Genomic DNA, 27,126 nt, shown 5'->3' with positions numbered 1-27,126 from the left:
CAGTTTATGAAAAAAAAAATCGATTTGTTGGACCACCCTAACATGGGAATGGTCGCCCTAATGAAAACATAAAAAAATACGGGTCTAATATTTTGCGGTAAGGAACAAAACTACCAATTTTGACGGAATTCTGAGAACCACTATATCGTTTTGCTATGGAATGACTGAATACATGCTAGCTTCATTGCAACTGATTTTAACTTGAACAAATGATCATGTTCGTAGCTTTGATTGGCATTTTCTCAATGCCTACTTTTTCATATGGGACTGATATGCCTATAATAGGCAGTAAAGATTGTTAATTGCTAGCCAGATGGGCTAGTTTAAAGGGATTCCCCTAACCTCTGGTCTAGCCACGGAGATCGTCTGGGGTGGGCTACACTCGCCTCTTTTGTTGGCTAGCTCGAGCTTGAAACCCTGGAGCTTCAAGGTCGGCTCCTGGCTTGTCGGCACTGATCAAACGTACAAAACACCTCTTTATCACTTTTACTCTTTATTCTCTCACTCACTTGTTATGTCTGTAGTGTGGGTGTGTAGATTGCTGGCCAGCGATGACGGAATTCTGCAACGGGTGGGGTTTTTCGGCGGCGGATGAACGGACTGTTCCCAGTGGATGCCGGTGCTCGACGGTTGTCACCGTGTGGCACGACGGATGTGGCACTGGGGCTCGATCGGGTGATCGACGGTGATCTCCCAGTGGTTGTCGGTGTATTACCGATGGACGCTTGCTACACGGGTGTTGGCGTGTTAATGGACGCCCTCGTGGTTTAGCCCGTAATGAATGGGTCCTGAGGGGAATATGAGAGGTGGTCTTAGGGCTGGGAATTCCGCTACCGGGTATTAATTGGGTCCTACCTGGCTCTGTATTCGGTAGTTTCACCGGTATTTGTTGGCGACTCTATATTTTTCACTTCTCTTCAGAACTTTTAATAAACTTAACTTGGCAGATCGATCTATCTCGCGCAATGGCTAAAGTGAAAGAGAACCTTCTCTTCAGTTTGACCCAGTAGCTTCTCCCTTGACCTAAGCCCATTTCCACCTCCCTCCCACTTTTTCACCACCCCTTGTCCATATCCTTCTCTTGTTTCCAACGCCCACCTTCATCCTTACTCCTTCCCGTTATGTGTTCTGTGTTATGTGTTGTTGGTGTGACTGGGTTACAATATTTAATTGGACCGTTGGTTTGGGAGTGGTCTTTCATTTGCCTTTCATATTTAATTATATTTACATTAAAAACAAGACAATATTGCATACAAGAAACTGACATACAGATTGAATTCACAATGAACACACATATACCCTATTCCTCGCTCTCGCTATCTCCTGATTTTTCTCGCTCGAAGTGAACCAATAGGGTACAGGAACCAAGACGGTAACAAGATAACGAAAACATGAAAGTGTTGAAAGTTTTAGAAGTACCATTGAAATTTCATTAAGTTTTCAACAGTATACACGAATGCTAAAGAGTTCTGTGAGTTTTGAAGCTTTGTAAATGATTTTTATGTTCTCATAATGTCAAAAATACACGAAATTTATATGACTACCAAGGTTTGCTGGATATTAAGAATTGCTGGATATTATTATAGTTACCAAAGTATTGAATTATCGTGGAGCTTTCTGGAATGTTAATGATTGGTGGAGTTTCAGAAGTTCCTGAAGTTACATGAGCTCTTTTGGCTATTAGTGGTTCTGCATTCTATAGGTTATGTAAGGTACAAGTTCAGAATAATGATAGAACATCAGCATTTCTTCAAATTTTAAGGTTTGCTGGAGCTCCTGAAGTTCTTAGATTTACTAATATGTAGAAAAGTCTTAAGTACACAGCTAAAAAAAGTAGTGTAAATTTCCGTTACTATGGTGCACATAAATGGAGCGTCATATATCATACAAGTTTAAATTATAGATTGTGTAAATTTATGAAACATGTCACGCAATATTCCATATATTGTACGCAACTGTCCACTTTTGTTTGCAACATTTCTTGCAAGCTGCTAGTTTACGTGAAAAGGAAGTTTACATGTATGAATGTTTGCATGCATGGACGTTTACATCGCCAGTAAAATTCAGAATTTTTTGGTGTGTATTTCAGATTGTTTTTATGTTCTTAGGATTTCTAAAGTTTGCTGGAGTATCAGAACTTTCATGGGTTCTGAGCGATTTACTGTTCTGCATGTTCCAAGACATCTCTATTGTTGAAAATTTTTGAAGCTCACAGAGTTGTTCCTAAGGCTTGTTGGAAATCCAGAAGCTCTGGAGTTGTCCGAAAGCTCTAAGGACTCACAAAGTTCCTGGAGTTTTAACAACTATGGGAGAAGCTCTCGTAGCTCACTCTAGTGTTCTAAAAATTGTATAAGTTTTTAGGGGTTCCCCGGTATTATTGAAATTATTGAACTTAATTAGTCCCTTAAGTCTCTGTGGTTCCGAAAGTTACGGCTATTCTGACTGCGTACAATGGCACCTGGAACTCTTTGATTGTTCGGCATTTCCAGCTAAGTTTGATAGTTCTGAATGTACCGGAAGTTTCGGAAGTGTTCTGAATGCCAAGATTTCTTCGAATTCCTGAAAAAATGTTAGTGCAAGGAATTGCCAGAAGCTCACGCAATTTCAAGAGCTGCTGAAGTATCAAGAGTTGTTGAAGCTCCAAGAATTTTACAAGATTCGGATTTATTAAAACTTTTTCTGGAGTTTCAAGAGTTCAAGCCACTCTGGTTTTTTCTCAAGTTACTGGAATACATATTCTCTAGGAAATTGCAAGAAATGTCGTTGCTCTCAGAAATCTGGTACTGTGGTTTGTGAGTTCTTGGAAATGCGGGCGTTTTTTTGTGTATGTTACCGATGTACCGGATTAACCTCTAGTTTCAGTTTCTGAAACTCCAGCTTTTGAGAGTTCCGAGACTTTTCGTGATTTCAAAAATTTCATGTAATTTAAAGAATTTCAGAACCTCTGAAATTTAATCTTCCATACCATTCTCGAAACCGGTACGGAATGTTTGTCTTTTCAGAATTTGGATTTGTTCGAAATTAAGTAGACTAGGTCACAATCTAATAATATCTTTTGAATGTGTAAACTAATTGAAAATACTTTGCCATTTATATACTCCAAATCATTAACATCCAAGCGTGCTTTTTACTTCTAAATAAATTTAACATTGGTTCGAAATTTATAGTCTTGACAATAATTTAGTCCCCAAACATATTGTCTTTCTCACCCATAATTTATTCTTCGCGAAAGCAGAAGCTACGACCAAAAAGCATTTCCTTTTTTCACCATGAATACCTACTTGATTGAAATTTATGTAGCGCTCCATAACCTCTTGACATTTTGTCACCAACAGTTTACCATCCAGCTAAGCAGAGCATTTGCCTGTGTCTCAACAACACATGTGCTACGATGCACCCTTTTCCCCATCCTGTAAAGTCTGTGATTTTAATAAAACCAAATTTTTACTCCCATCTTCCGCACAGGCATCTACTACACGATGGCCGTCGTTGGTCCAGCTGCCGGTTACGTTATTGGTGGTCAGCTACTGCTCTTCTACACCGACATGTTCGTCGTGGATTCCTCAACGTAAGTACCTGCCCTGCCGGGCCCTCGAAATGACTTCCTCTGCTAAAAAGCATTGAATTATTCAAAACCACACTGCAATCCATCTCAGCCTCAAACTACTTGCACATGGGAGACCGAAAACGACACTGACTGATCTGTTTATAAACCATTTTCCGCATTGTTGACATTCATTCACACCTCCACTCCCATCCAGTTTTGGGCCACCACCAGCGAGTAAGGTGTATGTTTCGGTAATATTTGCATTCCCAGACGCACGTACACAGCTCATCTAATATTAATAAATTCAAATTGCGTGAAAATATCTCTGGGATGTATCCATTAATCGAGTGTGACGACGACGATGACGACAACGACTATGAAGATGCCAACGATGTAAGCTACCTTTCTCGAAGTCGGTTCCGGAGGCAATTTGAGAAGAAATTGTTCCGTAGCTTCGTTGAGCGGGGGAGGGCGAAAGGATCACACTAAATCGCAGCGAAGGATAACGACGCACTTTGCCTGCGGTAACATTTGCAGCATAATATGGAAAATGATTCAATAAGGGTATTTCCCAGTCTTCGTTGGCTGCTGCTCCGGTTGTTGCTATTTTATGCTCACCGGCGTCGTCGTCGTCGTCGTCGTCGTCGTCGCTATTCCTCACCAACAACAGAAATGATGAATATGATGAGTAATAGCGGCACCTCTATGGTGTGGTCGTGCAGAAGAATGGCAGAGGGAAACTAGAAAAGGCTTTTGCCTGGGCTTCCACCGTAATCTGCACCACCATGCTGCGTGAGATAAACAGGGAGAGGGTCTTTTGTTGTAGAAAACAACAACAGCACCCACTGTGCAGGAATTCGTTGCCAGAGAGAGCAGTCATGTATTACGAAACTGCTGTAACAGATGGATTTCATCGTAAGGATTGTGCAGCTCAAATTTTGGATTTAAATAATAACTTACCTTATAATCGAGCACTGTGAAACATGGTACAAGAATTCCCAGAATAGTGTGGTGGGTGGTGCAGTCCACCCACCACAATTTCTCGGCTGTCTTCCAACCAATTGAGCTGATTTTCTGTAGGGGACAAGTTTATGGTTAACTCTAATCACGCACAAAAAATAAGCTCAACTGTAGTTTGTATTCTTGTGATGTTTTGTGTTGAACAGCAGTAGTAGACAGTTTAGTATCCTCTGAATTAGAGGGGTCCTCTACCCCCTAAAATATTGAAGAGAGTTATCATTGTTTCTGTATATTTTACCCGAAATTACTTAGCAAATTTTACCGTGCCTATTTATCCTGAAAAAGAATTAGTTTTGTCTACAACTTTGTCTCAGACGTAATGTCGATTGGAAGTGACATATTCGAGCTATGATTTGTTGAAAAATATCGAATACGCCGAATTTGTGTTGCGAGATTCAAAATGGCCGAATTTTAGCTCATATGTTAATGATTGACCATAACAAACAATTATGCAAAATTTAATTCAAATCGGAGAAGGTCGATTATGAAATTCATTTTTTTTCCTATTTGGCATGAAAATGCTTCTAGTCAGTAATCAAAAACGGTTGGGTATAAACATATTTACCTACTGTTGGGTACAACTAACTTACTTTTGGTTAAAAAGCTAGTGGAAGATTCCATGCGAACTGCACACAAGTAAATGAAAATTACTTTGACCCGCTTTACCTACTTTGGGGTTCCTGCACTATAGTGCCGAGATGAATGAAAAGAACTTAATTTTGGGTACTTTTTTCTAACCGTGTAACCCTTGTGAGATTGACAGAACCACCAGCACCAAATTGTCGGGGTACACGGTACACTGGCAATATACTGGAGTTGTCAAGTTGCCCAAGGGTTGATCAGAACTAAAGTTTAGAGTGGAATGCCCCTAGGCTTTCAGTACTTCGCGAACCGCATTCACTTCACTCTTCTCAGTCGTCTACTTTTTAGTTGATGACCGGTTTTTTTCGGAGCTGCTGAGTCTCTCAATAAGTTCAGATATTGGATTCCTTCTCCTTTCCGTCCACAGCATCGCTAGATTTATTCCTCCTACTATCCCTACTGTGTTACCTGACTTATAACGAATATACTTTGAATACAACGTATAGTTCGTCTAATTTTACATTGCAAATGCTATGCAAAATTAGACGAGTCATACCGTATGCGTGATAATGTTTGCACCATCGTACAAATAAGGTTCTCGTTTCACCTGTGCATACAATGGCTAGGTTTTCTTTGCATGCACGTAAGCTATAGCTCATACCGTAGTAGGCTGTGTATAAAAGAAAATGCTTTATTTAGTTTGACAGTTGCACCATGACGAGTGGCAGCGTATTCGTGATTTGTCCCATGCGCAAATGTGTCCCGGTGGACCGTCCTTAAGGGTTTTAGACCGAAAAAAGAAAGGACAACTATCCGCGAAAGTGGCCACAGGTCGTCCGAGGTCAGCTCGGATTCCGAGGGTTATCGCTGTTATCAAAAGAAAGATGCGGGTGAATCCAGTGCGTTCAATAAGGAAAATGGCAAAGGAACACTGGATCAGTGACTTTACGGCACGGAAGATCGTAAAGGAAGATTGCGGGGCGAAGTCGAGGGCACGAAAAAAAAAACTTACATGATTGCCAACCGGGAGCTACGAGTCGAACGATGCAAGAAAATCTTGAACTTCCTTAAGCGAAAAAATCCGGTAATCTTGTTCATCGACGAGAGCAAGTTTACCGTCGATCCCGTATCAAATTCCAAAACCGATCGGTATATTAGTTCTCTTCCGGTAAAAGACGTGGCCGACGAGCACAAGAACGTATATCTGACCAAGCACCCTGCTAGCGTTATGGTGTTAACCCGGTGTTCATTCCAGAAGGCGACAAGGTCAACACGGAGGTCTACAGCGGGATTTTAAGTAAGTATGTTCTTCCGTGGATCAAAGAACAGTACGGTCCGAAGCCAAATGTTGTATTTCAACAAGAAGGGGCTCCGTGCCACACCTCGAACCGCACTCAGAAGTGGTTGCAGGAACATCTTTCGTTCTGGGCGAAGGATATGTGGCCGCCATCCGGCCCGATCTTAATCCGCTGGATTACTCAATATGGTGCGTCATGAAGGCCAAGGCCTATTCTAAACGCCACCCGAGTACAGCAAGCCTCAGACAAACATTGACCCGTACCTGGAGAGAAATGGATCCAGACTACACTATTAGAACCTGCTGTGCATTCCGGAAGCGTGTGGAGGCCGTAATTGCAGCAAATGGAAACTCGATCGATGATTAACATAGTTTAAGACTTTGCGAAACTTCCCCCCTTTGAATAAATAAAAAAAAACTCGAATACGAAATTTTTGAGATTTTTTTTTAATTTTGACATTGCTTAATGGTGCAAACATTATCACGCATACGGTAGGTTGTATTCGGGGTACCGTAAAACGGGGTATCTTTGATAATGCGGGTAACTTTGATAGTATAATATAAAGATTTAAATTACAAATTCAATGTTGTATTCTTATTGCTTATGAGGTTTTCTGATTATATACTCATTTATACTTTCATATTTTAAAACCTAAATTGTTTGAGTTTCACCCATTCTTTTCTACATTCATCGAGCATTATCAAAAGTAACCCCAAATCAAAATACTGAAGTTCGGTCACAAAACTAAAACAATAGGATAAATGCTTTAATTTCTGTTAAACATATTACTAACGAGTTTACTCTTGGATCCTCAGTACTTGTTTTAAAAATATAAAATTTGAAAAACATTCATTGCTGTAAAATATATTTAGAATATACTTAAAAAAAAAAACTATCAATGTTACTCCGTTTTACGGTACTTGTAAACAACGTATATTTGTTATAAGTCAGGTAACACAATAGAATTATTACTCGACTATCTTTCGGCATTTCCTTGTGATTCTACGTTTGCAAGCCCCACCCATTCTTTCTCTGTCTCTAGGCAGATTCATTCTTTTAGTTTAATTTGTAATCAGTGCACAGTGGACCACAATGCAGATTTAGGTGGAAGGATTAATTAATTAATTTAGCTTTATTTAGGAGGCTTTCAGCCTTAGGCTGGTTCGCCTCCGAGGTGGAAGGATATGTTTTGAGCCTGAAATTGAAACTTTAGACTAAAAGTATCTTCTACAAAGTTGTTCCTTATAGTTAAGCCATCATTTTCATGTCAATAAACTCTAGGGTGGTTCTAATTATCATTGAAATCAAAAATCTAACTTTTTTGTTTGAAGAAATTAGGGCATATATTCTTGGGCAAAGTTATAGTTGAGCTAGTTTCAAGCAGCTTTATATGAGAGAACTTTTTTGTGTCTCTTAAATTGACCGATTTAGAGTTATTTTCTTGAATTGAGTTAGGGTGTCTCTTAAAAAAAACGGTTGTTTTGCTCTAGTTTCCTTATTTCAAATTTCTCAGCAAAGATGTTTTCAAATAGCTTTTAGATCTTTTCAAGGCGCAAATTTTTTGCTCCACAGATCTTGTCGATATCTTTCGCCGATCAAGAGTTATTGACATATTTCTACAAAAAATATGCTCGTTTCAAATGTTAATATCTCTGCTTGGGACAAAAAAATGTTACGGCATTTAAAATGACGTATAGTATTCTTAATAATATGAAAACAATGGAGGTATATTATTTTAAGAACTCGTATAAAATCAATTTGAATTTATAATTTTTTTTTTTCTATAATTTGTTATTTCTCTTTTATTTTGGTTTTGTGATACACTTTATTGACACCAAACAGCTACAATATATGCTCTTTGCTCCCGGAACCGAATGGTTGTACAACCGCTTTTAATAATGATATAATGACCGTTTTATAAAGTGCTGCTCAAAATTCAAACAGATATCATTTGGACTCTATCGTAAGACATGAAAAGGTTTTGAAAACAGCAAAATGTTGAACTACTAACCAATAATGTTGTGCACTATTAAATGCTATATTTAAACTACTAAGATTGTTTATAGCCGTTATAAAACCGTAATAAATTAGACTGAAAGCCAAAAGTCTCTTCAATTGCTACTTGGACAAGAATGTGATGTTTTGAGGCATTTTGCTGCATTAAATTTATTTTTTAAATCAGACATTTTCTGACTTTATCGTAAGACTTTAAAAGGTTTTTAAAACAGCATAAAGCTGAACTACTCTTTAAGAATTTCTTTGTACTGTCAAATGCTGTATTTAATTGTCGTTTTAAAACCACAATAAATCAGAGTGAATGCCAAAAGGCTGTTAAATTGTTACTTGGGTTACGTAATACAGTTTGGAAAATTTACGATTTTTTTCAATTTCCAGTTCAGACTTGAAATAGTTTCCATAATCTTGGTCAAGATCAGGTTTATATCTTCATGCACTTTAAAAAAAAAATATGGCGCACCATTCGCTCATCTCATCAAGATCAGCTAACATGTTCAGATATTCACTTCCCAAGCGACTTCATTTTCGGATGCTCCCCACTCACACACCTTTCGACAACGGCGGCGTCAGTATCTACATTCCTAGTGGTAAAGATTACGTCTAGCTACATCACCAGCTAGCTGATTGTGCTGTGATGAGATATTTATAATGTAGTCACAACAAAGTGCACATCCGCCAAGCACGGCTTGGGAGACGACCGATGTTGGCCGGCGGAAGCATGAAATTCTTCGGGGTCCTTCTTTTGGGAAACGCTTCCATACGAACACGTTCCAAGACACACAACAATGTACCTACGTGGAATGCAGAAAAATGGGAAATATTTGCGGAAGACTCTATGGATCTGATTTTTTTTTTCGTTTTGGCTCCGTTGCAATATAGGAAGAAGGCAGAACTCATTCCGGGCCGGTGCGGTGTTGGGAACGTGCTGCCAGAAGGCGAAAAAAAGTGCCAATGTTCTGACTGTTGATCCCCGGGTGAATCAACACGACAGACTCAATCGACCGCGCTCGCGTGGCACATTTGGGGCCAGGAGGGTTGAAGCCAGGACCGACGACGAGTGCCAGAAGCTCGTCGTCTGATGGTTTTGCTAATATATTAGCTTTTTTTTCCTCTCTGTGGCTCAGGACAGTACTGAACGACAACCTGTATGCTCGTGTTTCCGTGTTTTCCAAGCATAATAAGAGGGTAAACGTGTAAATTGCATTCTGTGCTATGAATATCGGGACCTGAACTGCCTGAGGGATTGTTTGCAGATTTCCTGTTGAATATTCGGGATGCTTCCGTTTGGTTGGGTGAAGGAAGGGGATTGTTGTATAACATTGATATCAGTAATTGCATGTTATATTGAAATTAGGTGATGATCAAACCTTCTACTCAGGAAGTGACAAAGGTTCGTGGATCAACCTACAGAATATTCCAAACATTATTGAAAGTTTTAGTATAATTAAATCGCTTTTGAATAATTGTTATATTATAACTTTAATCAATCCAAATAAAGATTCACAACCTAGAAAAGTGTGTACATTTGTTTCCAACAGTAAACGTTATTTTCCAGACCATGAAAAGTTTACTTCCCCACGTAGGTTATTCGATTTTCATTCCCATCCTTTGCCCACGAAAACCATTTATTGTTTATTATTCGAGTTATATTTTCACAGTCCACTATTATGACACATGATGATCCCCTATTCAGCCGACTGACTCTCGAGCACCCTCGCAATGTATGTTTTTTTTAAGCGACGCGAATGGAAATGCGAAAAATGTTCAAATATGTAATCCGTTTGTAATCCTGCATGGGAAAAGTGGATTCCAATGAATGGGCTTCATTGCGGGACGTTCGTTTGTTTGTCTGCTCTTTTCATAAGTGTAGTGTTGGTTGAATCCACCTCAAGAGAGGGCGCGAATTGGTCGATTGTGTCCTGCAGTACTTTTTGTCGCGTGTATAAATGTTTTCACTATGACTTTGGAACAAATTTCAAACTCGTAGGAATCCTCGCAATGCCCAAGCAACGATGCTTTGCGCCTCTGTTCTGCGAAATAAACAAACAAACAACTCACTAGCATTTCCATCAAATGGCTTTGGTCCGCGGAGTGTTACTACAGTAACGGGCATCAGGCACAACTTCTAAATTGTCGTTTACAAGGATTCATCCCGTCGCCCACACAGAATAATACCTGTTCAACTATTCCATTTATTAACTTTCCGTGCATTTTTGCTTTCTCCCTCTTTCAGGCTCGGTCTAACGCCGCACAGCAAGGTTTGGGTCGGTGCCTGGTGGATTGGATTCGTTTTTATGGCTGCCTTCTGTCTGCTGCTAGCGATACCGATACTGGCCTATCCCCGCACGCTGCCCGGCTCGGAAAAGTTGGAAAAGGTTTCCGAAGCGCACCGGGGTGACACCGACAAGCAGAAGCAACCGTTTACGAAAATCAAGGAAATCCCCCGAGCCCTTGCAGCGCTGCTCAAGAATCCGACGTTTTTCTTCCTGAATCTGGCCGGGGCATCGGAGGGACTGGTCATATCGGGCTTTGCGGTGTTCCTGCCGAAGCTGATCGAGAACCAGTTCAGCGTGACGGCCGTGTGGTCGGCACTGTTGATGGGTAAGTATTATGGATACTGTAGATTCCTATAGTAAGTATGGGGTAATTTGGGTTGATATTGACCAAAAGATAGATAATAATGTACTTATACATTTGTATGATGATAATTGATGAAATGGATTGATTATATTGTAAATGGTTTAAAAATTCTCGCTTGATAGACATACGATTTCGGCAATGACCGCGTGGATCTACCAGATTTCCACGGAAATGTGAGGTACGTTTTTATGTACCTCTCATTTTCACTGAAATGCTTATACTAAACTTTTTAAACCAGTTTATATATAAATTCTGACCACGAAATTGGATTATTCGAAAAAATTTAGCCCGATTTCATATGAAAAATATTATACTTAAGTGCATTATACCCAATTTAAAGACCAAAATCAGATATTTTTAATAGCATCCCTTAAAAATATACTAATTGTGAACAAAAACTATAAAAATCTTAAATTATTACGGAGATGCATGGTGCTGTTTGGAAAATTCCATCATTAGATATCCCCTAACAACTTTCTGATCGACCATGGTCAACGTACCTGACTGAAATTCACTTTCTAATAGAACTTACCGGTGATTTAAAAAAAGATTAATATTTTTTCCAAAATTCCATTTTAACTAAGGAACATTAGAGAAAACCTGATCAACGGATCAGATATTGTTCAGAAAATATTCTTGGATATCCCTGGAACGCTTTCTGATTTATGGTCAAAAAATCTCACGCTAGCAAATCAATCTTCGAAAAATCTTGTTTCATCTTTTGCTTCTAAATCCATCTACTCGCATCGATCTCCACATTTTTACAGAAAATCTTCAAAATCTTCATCAATCTTCTTTCTATCTATTAAGCGTGTGCGCATCTCACAACAACAAAGCAAAAAAAATCCTGCATCTTAGATAGAGTCGCTCCCCTCGATTTGGCCCAACAATTTGCACCCATTCTTTTATCTAAGGCTTAAATTTTGTGAATCCGGCGACAAATCTAGGATTGGCCGGAATTGACCACCCAGAATCGGTGTCGGAATGATCAAGGTTCGGTCTTATTTGTACGGGTCTTTTTTCACATTTCAAATGCATCTGTATTGCATTTCAAAACGCTGAATATGCTTGCATTCAGAATGTACACCTCTGTCCATGTGTACTGTCCATAAAAAATAGGTTACTATGGAACAGAATCCGGTGGCCGCGGAGCAGGTTCCGTAGGCACCGTAAATGTGGCCAATTTATAATTTTCGTGCGACACAGAATTTCATAGAGAATTCATCAGAGACTATGTGTCTAATTCGACATTGGCCACCAGGTCGTCCTGGAACAGGTTCCGTAAGCACCGTAGATATGGCCAAATTATCATTTTCATAGAACCAAGTCGTGTGGCACCTCAAACTTTTTCAAAGTTTCATGAAGAATTCATCAGAGGCCATATCAACACGTCCAGAGCAACATTGGCCATCTGGTGGTTTCGAATCAGGTTCCAATTAGTGCATCACCTAAAAATTCGCAGAATTTCATGAAGAATTCATCAGAGACCACGCCAACATGTCCAAGTCGTACGGCACTTTAAAGTTAACAGTATTTCATAAAAAAAATTTCATCAGAGGCTATGTCAACTGTCTAATGCACCATTGGTCACCTTGCGGTCCCGGAACAGGTTCCGGAGGCACCGAAAATTGTTGACAATTTATCACTACCATAGAACCAAGCCTTGTGGTGCCTCAACATTTCATGAACAATTCATCAGAGGCCATGTCAACATATTCGGGACAACAGTGGCCATTTAATAGATCCAATTCGAGCGACATCTTTAAATTCTTAGAATTTCATGAAGAATTCATCAGAGGCCAAACCAACATGTCCGGGGCAACATTAGCCATCCGCTGGTCTCTGAACAGGTTCCGGGAGCCCAGGAAAGGTGGCCAATTTATCACTTCCATAGAACCAAGCCGTGTGACATCTTTAAATGCGCAGAAGTTCATGAAGAATTTATCAGAGGTTTTTACACGTGACGGAATACATCATCTTTGACATAAAAGATGAGACGTAAACAAATATTTCATGTAAAATTAGGTGCTCCGAGACTGAAAAGTTCGCTGCTCGACGATAAGTACGTTTGATCTGCGGGAGGACGTGCTCTTTAATTATCCTACTGATCATTCTTGTATGAAATTGGTTCCAAACGTAAACAAACCATGTAGGTTTCTTATAGCTTGTTTACGTTTGGAACCAGTTATATGAGGTAGGCGACGATTGTTCGTATTTGACAGCCACATCCCACCCTTGCGTTTGATTGAGTTGAATTTTGCGTCTGTTATGACTCAATTCTATGTCAAAAATGACGCTCGTATATGTCAGTATAAGAACACCTAAATTTACATGATTTACTCTAAGTGTGCATGGCAGCAATTATTTGGCCATTCGTCATTTTGCTCGCTTGGAAAAATCCCCAAAAGTGTTTTGGTACACCTTTTAGAATAACCTTGCAATTCATTTCAGTATTTCCATGTGGTTTTCCGCGGAACTCCGTTGAAACTCTCCTAAGTATTTGAAATCTCATCAGAGTTCTTTTGAAAAATCATCAAAATTCGATTTTCTTGAAATTCTTCTCAGAATTACCTTGGAACTGTTCAAACAATCCTCCTCTTAATCAATTTTTAATCTGTTGGAATGCTTCTTGCAGTTACTATAATGCACCCGACTGAATTATCCTCAGTATTTATTCCTTTGATATAAAGCCCGATTCAAAGTAAATTTGGACGCATTCAAGTGATCATAACTCAAGAATTAAACAACATACACGGTTGATCAAAACGTCAAACAAAAGGGTATTTATTCAGCTTTCAAGCGATATGTAACAAGTTATTACACTTCACCGTTTCGAACGAACTGTCGCACTTTACTTGTGATCGATGCCATCATAATCTGCACAGTCGCTGGTGACACTGTACCTTCGAACTTTTTCCACTTTAAACGCATTTGTTGTCCATTTGTCACTTCTTTGCCGCATCCTCGAAGTTTTCGCTTGACAAATGCCCAATATTTTTCAATCGGTCTGAACTCAGGGCAATTCGGAGGATTAATCTCTTTGGCGACGAAATTAACATTGTTTGCAGCATACCATTCTAGTACCTCCTTAGAGTAGTGGCAGCTGGCTAGATCCCGCCAGAACATAACGTTGGTCTTGTGTTGCCGAATGAAGGGTAAAATCCGCTTTTTCAGTCACTCTTTAATGTAAACCTTCGAAGTCATTGTGTGAGATGTGATGAAAACCTTGGTGTTAAGGCCACAACTGCAGATTCCTTGCCAAATCATTAGTTTCCGAGCAAACTTATCAGCAAAAGCAAATTTATACCTGGAAGGGACATCCCCATGACCAGTTGCCAGGTAAAATTTTCGTCCGGGTATTTGTTTATAATCCATTTTGACATATGTTTCGTCATCCATTAAAATACAGCCATCAATTTTCGTCAAAACTCGTTAGTATAGTAATCGTGCTCGCTTTTTGGCCACTAAATTTTGTTTCAGGGAGCGATTTGGATTTTTACTGGCACAAAAAGACTTATATCTTTCTCTTGAAAGGATGTTACGCACGGTGGAAAAGTTGGAATCGTATTTCTTTGCCTTATCACGTATGGAGACACCTGGGTTGCTTTTCACGTACCTCAACACCTTTCTCCTCAGCTCTTAGTCCCTAGTGCCACTTTTATTATAGATGCGCTATGCTCTATCCACGCTCAGAGTATCCTTGTAACGTTTGATTACAAGACTCACCGTTGACTTTGGGAACTTTAACACTTTTGCTATTTTTGAGGCAAACCATGAAGGGTTCTCTAGATGTTAATTTTCTTTTCTCAAGTTCCATGATCCGTAATTTCGGGATGCGTCGATCAATCGAGAAAAACTTTTCACCAATTCTTCGTCAATGAAACATCAACAAATGCCTGTCAAACGTTTTTTGTTCCAACCACCAGGGACGCGGTGGTGTATTAAATCGTGCGTCCAGATTTACTTTGAATCGAGCTTTATTCCAAACAAATCACTTTAAATTACCAAAAGAATTCCATTTGAGCTCTCATTGACAAACATGTAAAACCTCTTAAATACAACAACAAAGACTCTCATGGAATTCTTCTTAAAATGAACATGGACTTTTCATTACAATCCCTACATAACTGTCGTCAGAATCACTTTGGAATGCATCACTGAAAAACCTTCGAATGAATGGACCCTGTAACAGCTTTGAGTTCAAACTCTTTTGATTTCTCCTCAGATCTCTCATGGGATTTACCACAGAATTTCCATGGAAGTAGGTAGAACAAATGTATGGATAGATTTTTTTACTAGGATCCCTTCTAAATGCTGTTCAAACTAACTCAGGAATTATCATCTGGATTTCCTGAAAAACAAATCTTCATACAGTCATAATAATGAAGAGTTGTTCAGTTCAGTCAAAGCTGTTGTCAAGTGAAGACCGACAGCAGCAGATGTCCGTAGAAATAATGCATACGCTTAAATCCGGCTTAGCTACAACCATCCAAAAACAAACAAATCTTATGGTGATTGTTTCATGGATAGAAAATAATGGGAAATGGCCTATTTTGCCATATTTCCTCTAAATTGTACAAGGATTTCCTCTGATCCATAGCCGTCCATGAAACTATGACCAAACCATTTTGACGTAGAACTACGTCTTTGTCGACTATACTGGGGTGCAAATTAAAAAATATGTGTGGTGAAATAGTGTTAGGTTTTGACACTTGTAACTTTGTCATTTATAAATGAAAATAAAATCAAAATACGCCAATCGATAGGATATTACATTACGAAATAAATATTTTTTGTTCAATTTTCCACAAAAAAAAAACATTTGAAAAATGTACAAATGATTATTTTATCTCTTGTTTTTTTCATGAAATGAACGATTTTCCCTAACCCAGCCGTCATAATCGAGTACCATTTGGTTGTACATCGTTCTGCATGAACCTGAAAAGATATAAAACAGCGCTGCTGTCGTGCGATTGCTCATTATCGCTTCAGACGGCGCGGCACTTAGTCCTGTAACAAGCAGGACCAAGTCAGCAGCTAAAGGTGGACGGCGTGATCACCTTTCACAATAAGGAATGAGCCTAGGGTCCCGTTTCACTAAACCAAAACGCGGAAAAGTTATATGTGCCAGTGCCAAACCGGTTCATGAGTTGATGGGTCGATAGGTAGGGTCCAGGTGAGGGAGCTGGCGTCGGTAGCATTGGTGCTAAGCACAGAAAACAAATCAAGGGAAAAAAAAGTGAACCATAACCGAAACATTGAAATACTTGAAAAAATTTTTTTAGATGAAGTATAATAGTCAAAAATGCATGACATACATCAATTTTGCGTGGTTCAACGTCATACTGCGGTCGTGTATAGGACACAACCCTTTATTTTTTTTGTATTTTTGTATTCACTGTGACATGGGAATTGCGAAAATCACCATGAGCGAAATTTTCATTTTGTTTGAAGCACTGGATGCTAATCCCATTCATATGGAAGCAACTTACCGGATTCCAGAGGAAAATGTACATTAATTTCATAAAATGCAGGTCAGATGAATCGATGCTGCACACATTTCACTATTTTCGAGCAAGTTTCGTCGAGTTCTGACATGAGTAATTTAAGGATTTATTCATTTATGAAGAATCGTAGCGGCAATCTGCCTTCTCAAAAACAGACATCAAGTATGCAATTTTGGCCCCATTGCTGAAACAGACTACCTACCACTGAAGGCCGAAGATCAGTAGACGTCGCTATTAAGCCAAATGAGAGTCAATATTATAATCTTGGACGGCATTTTTTTTTTTAACTACAATGAATGATCCAAAAAATGATCTACACGCTAAGAACAGATAACCTAAATGTAGGTAGTTTTTACACCCAAATACAGGTAAATTTAAGCCAAATTTGATAAAACTAATTCAAAACAAAATTTACCCATATTTTGGATTGTCCGGTTTAGTCCTATCTTAGAAAAAATCAACCTACATTAAGTTTATTTGTTCTAACCGTGTAGAACATTTTTTGAAAAATACTTGGTTAAAAATTTTCACAAAAATTCATACCAGGGTGGTTCAATTTATTGATTTTGCTGCACCCAGCTCAATCGATTCCAAATCAGGTCGTGATCATTTTCTCAAAATATTAGATCATTTGAATGCAATGTCATACCGCACGATGTGGTTGTTATAACAATGAACAACAAGCCTGTTGTTGCGATGGTCAGTTTGGCAGCAATTCAATGGTAAATTGATGGTTGACTACTAGAGGTACTCAACTCTGCACACATTAATTCGTGCTGTGTAATTGAGTTGAACCGAAAGCTGTGCCAAGCACTGTACCGAACGAGCCTGTCAAGGTCAATCAAAGTGTGCCTATCAAGGCGTCAATATTCCATGAGTTTGCCAATCCTCAAAGTTATGACTTTTGTGATTGTGTTTACATTCTCAATTTCTCTGATGGATGGTCGGCAAGCATTCAGCTTCATTATCATTAGAGCGTTAGCGGGTCAAGAGGTGGAAGAAGAACTGAAAACCATCAGCAAATTTCACAAGATTCTGGCTCGATGTCATTTTGAATTGTTGATTCCTTGCAGGTGTACAGAAACAAAGGAGAAACCCGATCGATTAAGAACGAAATTCCTCCCCGACTAAAGTAAACCCAGAACTGGAACGAGCGATAGTGCAATCCCACGCTAGGAGCAACACCTTTGAACGAGTTTTAAATCATCTGATCGACTCAGAAGTGCGTGTCCTAAAAGATATAACCCAAGCCTATCGTATTGTTGATAATGATGCCTTCTACCACCTCCTAATTACACACCACCAAGCCTATCAAGCTACGATCTGATGCAGTTGAGGTACCTTCCGCAATGTACCACCAATGAAAACTATCAAACATCTCCATCTGAACATCTGTCATGCTTCATGCTTTATAGAACTCGAGTAGATTCCGCCCAATCCCCTTAGCTCCACACAGATGACAGACGTGGACGATTCTTGATTCAAGAGCTTATATGGTCATCCCTATAAAGTCCTGTGGTCATGCCATCGAAGTCCATGCCAATTGAGACTAATGACTGACAAGAATATCCGAGGAAAACACAGGAGAAAAAGTGAAAATTTCCGTCCCGAAGATACTCGGCAAGACCGGGATTCAAATCTGGCCAACCCTATGATAAGCTTGTTTTCTTTGTTGTCCATTCAGCATAATAAAATTGTTAATGCACCTCAACTCTCGCAGAAGATCCTGCTCTGATCCTTCGTTGTATGCTTCGTATAAAATGCTAAGTTCAAAAATAAGAACTGTATGCTGGAATAACGCCTCCAATGGGTGACCTTTGGGTAAACCACATGGGCGAGAATGTGAGCAGCGTTGGGAAATTTTTGCAATATTTCACGAAGTTCATCAAGGAAATCCCGAGTCGTATTGAGTTTTGGCGAGCTTTTCCAATACTGAATGTGAGGATTTATCAAGCTCGATGCTCATAGTTTTTTCGTAGTTCTTTTCGTACGCATAACAGCAAAGCGAAGGTGTTCCACCAAAGGCAACGGTCGGGCATTTTTTCACAATTTGGAGGCTAACCAGCCCAAGGCTGAAAGCCTCCCTAATAAAGATAAATAATAATAATAATTTTTTCACAATTATTCCATCATCGAAAACGAATCGTCTCTAGAAGTAACCCATTTCAGCCGTACCGACGAGAACCGGTCAGAATAGAAGCTGTTCTAGATAAAAACACGATCCGCTTAGATTTGTGCTGTGATTCGGAAGAGACGGACTTAGTTTTGCTAGGTTTGAAGAGATTCACGATTCAGAAAATACTTACAGAATTTTTCGAAAGATCCTCAACACCGGTGGGTACACGCTTGTTGTTTTTAAATTCTTGAGGGGAGTATCACCAGTTTTATGATCCTAGGTTTTATGTATGACACTCTCACACTAACTTCATTTGTGAGTAAACAAAATATTGAACCGAGTAGTAAATCTTAGCAACCATTGGCAAAACGTCAACACTCAATAGTGATACCGTTTTATATTATATTGTTTGTCACCGAAAAAAGTCGGCAAAAAGTTTTACTGAGATCATTTCATTTGTTTGCTGAGATTCAGCTAACCATTATCCGAGACTCAGCAATCAAATGTCACTTTTGCTGAGATCTCAGTGAAACCTATTTTGCCGAGATTTGCACAGTCGAGCTCGGTAAAAAAAAAACTAAGTGTGTAGATTCCGTGTTGTAAAAATTCTCGCGTTTCTATACGTTCGTCCGACCAATCAGGCGCTGGTTCGCGTTTGACAGAAAATTGGTTCATAAAAGTCCCCCTATTATCTCCTCTTCCTCTTAGCTGGTAACCATATATTATTTTTCTTCAACTTTTGGACAACTAGAGCCTAACTTAGAGCTATGTAAGTGAAATTCAAAAATTTCCTATAGTAATTCGCCAAAATCTCCACATAAACTTAAAACCATTTGCGGACCGCTAAATCTTCATCAATCTTTACCATTTTTTGCACAAACTCATATTTTGAGGTTATGAATCAAAGTGGAGGATGACCTATAAGAAATCTGACACATTTTTCAAAACGGAGCACCCTAATGTTTACAGTACTTGTTCGCTAACTGGGCTAAAAGCGCAGCCAAGTAAGCGAATTCCCCTCGCTAACTAGGCTGGCTTGTCAAACGTCAAAAAAACACTGAGGGGAACATCAATGAATTGTTTGATGGACGTTTAAAAAAATCCACGTTCATTGAATTGACACAGTGCAAGTTTTGTTATTGTTATTTTCACAGCATTCAAACTTGCGAATTTAGAAAGTTTTGACGCTTTTTACGCTTTCAAGTCTTGATTTCAGTGTGAAATGAAGAAAATAAGTTCAAATTTATGTATATTAAAAATTAATATTCCATTCGAAAACCCCTCACCAATTATGACAACTAAATGTCAAACTAAATGTGACGTCTATTTTTGACGTATAACTGCCAGTTAACGAACGCCTAGTTAAAAAGCAGCCCAGTTAAAGAACGCCCAGTTAGCGAACAAGTACTGTATACCACGAGATAATCACCATGTAGGATATTAATTTCTTGAGCAATGATGTTCAAGAATACAAGATCGCTATTATGATTTGAATAGTTTTAACATAAATTGCACTAAATTTACTTTGCAAAACATTCGATATTTCAAAACTCCATTGAAACATCGCTAAGAAACGGCAATTTGAATTTGGGTTCATTTTGCCCCTGGATACACTCCCAATGTCAGTATAGTTGTCCCATTCGTTCAAACATCATGCTGAGAAAAACGCTATTGAAGTCGCTAGAACTATGCCACAGCCGCAGTCAGTTTATGAGCAAAAGGAGGACGCACATTTTTTGCCTGGAGACTTGAAGACATACTTCAAGTCTCCGCGTACATCGTACGGGTTAGGCAAAAGATGTGCATCTAACTTTAAAAACTGTCGCATTAATGGCCCTTCGCTCATTTTCAACTTCTATTCAATTTTCATACTGCCGTACTCTAACGGAACTATCCACCTACCCTCTTCTAAAGATCATTCTCTAGCTAATAAATTATCACACTAAACCCAGACAACCAGAATGCACGTATATTCAAACTTGTTTCTGTGATATACAAAGATATATACAAACAAACAAATCGTATAGAATGCAAAAAAGGGCCTATACCTACAAAAGTGGAGGCCATATACGTGCAAATTTTAATTTCTTTTTAAACTAGTTGATTTGACATTATATACGATTTAATCTGTAATAACAAATTCAATTTGAAGAGCCTTACGATGTAATCCGATTGAATTTGTGATATAGTACGATGGAAAAATGATTCATCGCATATAAGTCGGAAATTTGCATTCTATACGATTTTACTTAAACATAATGCGATGTATGTCATACTTATATGCGATTTTGACTTAAACTGTAGTTATTTACGATACTGTCTGTACATTGTTATACGACTTCTGGTTGTCTGGGAAGCTTCATGTTAGCATTTCCAACCAACTCTGAAAATCGCTAACTTCGTGTATGAAGTAACATAAAGACACTTTGAATGTAACGCTATTGAAGATTTTTTCTCTATGTACCTGGGATGGGACAACATAGTTTTGATATTTTTCGCAACATTTTCTGAACAAAGTAAAGTGATGGTAGGCTTTACAAGCTATTCCAATATTTTACTCATTTTCGCCAAAAATGCTAATGGGACTGTTATGTCGCAAAGGGCAGTACAGGCAAATAATTTTTTAATGAAAATTGATGCAAAAGATAACTTTTCAAGTATTTAGGAGCAGATTTTATCTAGTATTACAAATTTCAATCACACCTAATCACGAATTAATAAGACAATGTCATTGTCAAATAAAAAAAATCTAGCCTGTCTAGGGTCAAATTGACCACAAGGAAAGACAAAGGGTTAAATTAACTGAATTCCTTATTTGCAGGCATCATCACGGTCCCGGCCGGTGGCGGTGGAACCTTCCTCGGAGGCTACCTCGTCAAGAAGCTAAACCTTTCCTGTTCCGGAATCATCCGCTTCTGCCTATTTGCCACCATTTTCGCAGCTCTGTTCACCATCTGCTTCTTCCTGTCCTGTCCGAATCTCACCTTCGCCGGTGTCACCGTTCCCTACTTTCCTCGGGAAAACCTCCGCACACCGGACGCCCGCGCTACGGAGCTATTCTTCCTTCCGAAAACCCTGGACAACGCATGCAACAGCAAGTGCAGCTGCAGCAAGATGAACTACGAACCGGTTTGCGGTGCCGATGAGGTGATGTACTATTCGCCATGTCACGCGGGATGTACCGAAGAAGTTACCCTGGGGAACACCAAGGTCTACAAGCACTGTACCTGTATCAATGCGACGTTCGGAGCATTTGAACCGTACTCAGCGTACGACGCGGTGAATACCATGTGCGATTCGAAATGCAACCACCTGTGGATTTTCGTGGCACTGTGCTTCCTGGTGATGTTCTTCACCTTCCTGGCAACGATGCCGGCTCTCTCTGCTACTCTCCGGTGTGTTCACGATGATCAGCGTTCATTCGCGCTGGGGATACAGTGGATAAAGGTTCGGGTACTGGGCACGATTCCGGCCCCGATGATTTTCGGTCGGCTGATTGACGAAACGTGTATCCTGTGGCAGGAGTCATGCGATGATCACGGGGCTTGTCTGGTGTACGATAATGCGTTTATGAGCAAGTAAGTTGAACCTAACAAATCTCTTCTGTTAAATTTTATCTAATTGTCGCATTATTTTAGGTACATGCTCCTACTGGCCCTGGTAGGGAAAGCCTGTTCTATTCTGTTCTTCTTCGGAGCTTGGTTCTACTACATCCCTCCGAAGGCTATGACGAACGGCGAAGACGATTTTGCTAACAACAAGAAGCAACAGGTGAATGGTGATGCGCCAAACCACGTGGAAAAGTATTAACCGAACGACGAAAATGAACCAATGATATTTGCTCTCACCTTCCCCTGAAACAGAAGGGGAGACTAACCTTGCGAAAAAAAAAACCAAAATCATAACCTATATGCTCAGTTCCAGTCATTCCAAACACACTAGCCATTAGAGAAAAAAAAACCATTACTTATAACGATTTTACAATTTTATACTAAACAAACGCCAAATAATAACGAGCAGTCACCATTATCTGTACGCAAATTTAGGATCAAAGAAGCAACAAGTATTAAAGTTAGATTGTAAGCAAATTTCCGATTTAGTTGATAGCATCATCTCTGTGCCGTACTCGAATAGGTCTTCTGTTATCTTGCTTTAGATAGACTGAAAGTTTTAACTTAATGTGTTAGTGCATAATAATCTGCGGAAATATTATCGTGTGCGTACTATTCGATGTTGTGCAAGATAAAAGGTCTCATTTTATTCAATTTAGGAATAGTGTGGCAGATCGACAGCATTGAAACGGTGCTGAAATCATAAATATTCGTAAATATATACTCGTTTTCTAAGTGGCATTATAATATATATATAGTTTGTGGAAATTAGAAAGAGCGATGTAAGTGTAATTATAATGGAACATTTTGAACAATAAACCGATGTCAGTAGAGTTACCAGGGATTTTGTGTTGTAGCAGCGTTGTCTTATGTTTGAATCCGAAAGAAAATGAAAATTACAAGACTCACAGTTCCTTCGGTCCTCTGATGCCGGTGATCTGTGAACGTGAATTTCTTTATAGCAAACCATGAGTTCCTTTGTTTACTCTATAAACTTTGTTGCATTTCCCTTTGAGCAGTCCACGCCAAGTTACAAATCGATCTGACGCGACCTTCTCCGCACGGCAAATGAATCTGAGTCATATTTGAGTACCGTTCACTCAAATTTGCCAAAACGTAGGTCAAAATGGGGCCCTTATTAATAGTGTCACTTCACGGTGAAAACGAAATAAAGTGACCAGGTGTCATTCACGGTGAAGTGATTACCGTGTAAATCAAATGGGAATCACTTCATAGTGAATTATAGGTTGCCACTTCACAGTGCAGTGACATCGGTAATGAGGGCCCCTGTCATCCAGGATCATCCCTGAAAATCATGGAATTTTCCAGAAGTTCTCGGATTCTTTCATTAGATTCTCTGGATATCCCCAAGTACCTCAGGACTTCCTCGATATTATCTTGACTTTCCTGAAGTTCACTGTACTCTTCTTCTCAGAACTTCTAAAAGTTCCCACAATTTTACTGAAATAAATGGAACAACTTTCAAATTACCCGGATGCTCACGGATCTTCCCTTAAAACATTTAGACTTTTCTAAGCTTCTTTGGATTTTCGGAAAGTTCCCACATAGTTTTCTGAAACTAAGGAAGTTCCTGAAGTTTTAAAAATTTCCCCATGATTCTCGAAACTTCTTTAAATTGTCTGTAATTTCCCTGAAACTAATGGAAATGTCCTACGATTCTCCGATCTTCCCTGAAGTTTTTGGATATTCCCTAGAATTCTTGAAATTTTTCATACGCTTTTAGTACTGCCATGAAGATAATAAATTAAACTCTGTGGAGCTTTATAACCAGTTGGTTCCAATCCTAAGATTTTTATTTGTATGATTTGTTGTTTTGCCGAAAATTCACTTTTTTTTTAAAAATAAAGTCAGAAGGCACACAGAGCAGCGAGAGGGTTAGAACCGCTGCCAAAACAGGAAAATCGTAGTCTTAAGCTAAAAATTGCCGGCACCGGTGGTGTAGTGGTAAACGTGACTACTTTCTCACCCTAATGGGCCTGGGTTCAATTCCAGCCGAGGTCGATGGGATTTTTCTGAGGCTCTGGTCACGTCTTCCTTCGGAAGAGAAGTAAAGCCGTTGGTCCCGGCCCATGTATGTTGAATGGTTGCGATATCCTAGCCAGGTGTGGAAGCTGCCATCCTGCACATTCGATTGCCGTCAATGGATGGCAATCGATGTCCGTCGGTGATTGGCACTACATTGTGGAACAGAGACCGACATTAAATAAAGGAATGAAGAAGAAGAAAAAGCTTAAAATGGATGCGCATATGCTGAAAAGAGAATTGGTTAAATTTATTGGTGATGGCCATCTTAGATTTGCAGGCGTCTTTGTAGCTAAGACCGGAATCAATAGTAAAGTGGAGTGTAATTATTTGACGATTTCCCCGCCCCCCCTTTAGGGGCTCAAAATGGAAAGCCTTCCTCCGTTCAGGTAAAAGTAAAACAATAATTATTCTAGTAGAATATTTCCAGATCGAATGGTATGCAATTTCACAGGACCTCTTGTACCCTTGTACTTTTGTACATCTCGTACCTTTTTAATAAACGATCTCACACGGCGGCTTGGAAGTCGTGATAGCTTCCAAGCCCAATAGAAAATGAAGTTTTCCGTCCATCGACGGGCAATCCCCTCAAGCCACTGGCCTTAATCATAGGGAGGGTCCCTTCTCGGCTCAACCATGTCACGGTCAGCTGATTTTGCCAAGGAAGGAAGACGCCTGTTAGCCAAACGAGCCAGCAACGCCTGCTGAGCCGTTCGTGATTGAAGCTATCCGCCATTCACCCAATCCAGCAACGAAACGCTGTTTGCAACCCGCCCCGCAAGTTTCCGGCCACACAGTAGTGCAGGAGCAGCCTGTGTGCTAACGCCAGCGTCGCGACGCCGTAGAAGATCCCGCTGCAGCAGTGAGTACTGTTAGTTTTTGTAAGCCCTCGCTTACACGCCAAAATCTGTAAACCCACACGCCACAGAAAAGGGCAATACCTACATGTTTTAAAGAATGTGAAATTTCTTAATGTTTTCATACTTTTTATCGCGTCCCTTGATCATCTGGTAGTAAACCGACTCTGAGACCCAGTTCGAGGAGTCTCTTGCTACTGCTGAGCTGTCGGGTTAACTGTTGGGCATCAGCTAGTTACAGCTTTCAAAAATGTTATGACGTTTTATAAAATTTCTAACCATCTTCAAATTTCCCGATATTTTCCTGCAATTAATGGAACTGCAATCATCTTCCCTGAAGTTTCTTCAACTTTAGAAACTGCCCATGAAGCTTACGCAACTTATTTTAGAATTTCCGCGCAATTTTATGATGTTGATGAAACTTTTTTGCAAATGTCGAAGTTTCCCAGAAGTTCTCGAATTTTCAAAATAAAAAAATCTGATTCTTCTATGACGTCTCCGAAGTTCTCTGGACTCCTGTTTTCTCGAAGATTTCTTGAAAGTTCATAACTTTGCATGAGTTATTTGAGCACATAACATCTTTAAGGTTTTCTTAATTTTCCAGAAATTAAAGCTAACTAATTTATGAATGAAGAGCTTTTTGAGTGTGTTGATTTATTTCTTTTTAATTCAGTTATAATTACTTATATTTTGATAGATACGTGTATTTCGTCTACTACTTGCAGTTTGCAAGTAGTAGACGTAATACGCATATCTGTCAAAAGATAAGCAATTATGACGGAACTAAAAGGAAATAAATCAACACACTCAAAAAGCTCTTCATAAAGGGGTTCCGTTAAGAGGTTTGACAAAATTAAAAGATCAATGTATCGAGCTCTTCTATTTTCAACGAAATTCTCTAAATTTCCCTGAAATTGATGAAACTGCCCATAAATTATCAGATCTAATTCCTTAATCCAATAATCCCTCCATAAAAGTCTAGACTTTTCTGATGTTGTTCCTAATGTAATTTTAACTGCCTGAAAGATCTCTGAACTTCATTAAAGTTCTCTCGACATCGCAGAAAATTTAAAGTATTTTACAATAGTTCCCACTGTTATTCTGAAGTTTTAAAAACTTTGTTAAAGCTCTAGTAACGTTCTCCTAGTCTCCCTCCAAACTTCCCTGAAGTTTACGGTGCTTCCTTGAAGTTCCCAAAATATTGTATTGCTCCGAAAATTATCCTGCATTAATATATTTTCTCTGACGATCCCCCAATGTCCCTGATGTTTTCGGAACATGCCTGGAATTTCCGGAATATTCCATAATGTCTCGAAACTCCTGTAAAGTTTCAGAAATATTCCCGAAGTTCATTGGACTGTTCTGAAGTTTTCTGATTATCCATGAAGTACTTGGAACTTCCCTGAATATAATTAGACTATCTAATAATCTAAGAACTCATTTTAAAATCTCTATAGAGCAGTTGCACGCCAAATGATGAATAGGAAAAACTTGGCCTTCTGCGATTTGCATGAAACTTTACACCATTGTTTGTTATGGGCAATGATTCACATTTTTGTTAAATTTTGGCCATTTTGGATCTTGTAAAATTTGCAAAATTGAGCCTTTGAAATTTTTCAAATACTGTAGCACGGAAATGGCACTTCTGATCTTAAAAACGTCTGAGACAAAGTTGTAATGAAAAATTTTGATTTTCTGAAGAAAAAAACAAAAAAAAAAGATTTAAGCAATTGCAAGCAAAAATAAAAAAACAATGGTAAAGACCTAAATATCTTTAAATGTCCTTGTCAGATGTTTGGTTTATTTAAATGATGGTGTTTTAAAATTAAGAAAAAAACTTTTTTTTTTTAAATGTTTTAAATAAAATTCAAGAAATTTAAACTAAACAA

The 27,126-nt window shown here is 39.1% G+C and overlaps 1 protein-coding gene across 1 annotated transcript in view; it reads left to right on the top strand.

Annotated features, from left to right (window-relative positions):
- Oatp26F (Organic anion transporting polypeptide 26F) overlaps positions 1 to 23,160 on the top strand; it is an 89,533-nt gene extending 66,373 nt beyond the window's left edge. The window contains exons 4-7 of the mRNA XM_065223916.1: positions 3,466 to 3,568; positions 10,697 to 11,064; positions 21,548 to 22,304; positions 22,365 to 23,160. Coding sequence (XP_065079988.1) covers positions 3,466 to 3,568; positions 10,697 to 11,064; positions 21,548 to 22,304; positions 22,365 to 22,536 — 1,400 coding nt within the window. The 3' untranslated portion in view covers positions 22,537 to 23,160. The remainder of the gene's footprint in view (positions 1 to 3,465; positions 3,569 to 10,696; positions 11,065 to 21,547; positions 22,305 to 22,364) is intronic.
- Positions 23,161 to 27,126: the final 3,966 nt, after the last annotated feature.

The sequence above is a fragment of the Ochlerotatus camptorhynchus genome, unplaced genomic scaffold (genome assembly GCF_037179485.1).
Source record: "Ochlerotatus camptorhynchus isolate MF236.1 unplaced genomic scaffold, CSIRO-AGI_Acam_v1.1 ptg000202l, whole genome shotgun sequence".
Classification (NCBI taxonomy): Eukaryota; Metazoa; Arthropoda; class Insecta; order Diptera; family Culicidae; genus Ochlerotatus; species Ochlerotatus camptorhynchus.
The sequence above is the reverse complement of the archived record's forward strand: the minus strand, read 5'-3'. Positions and strand labels throughout refer to the sequence as shown.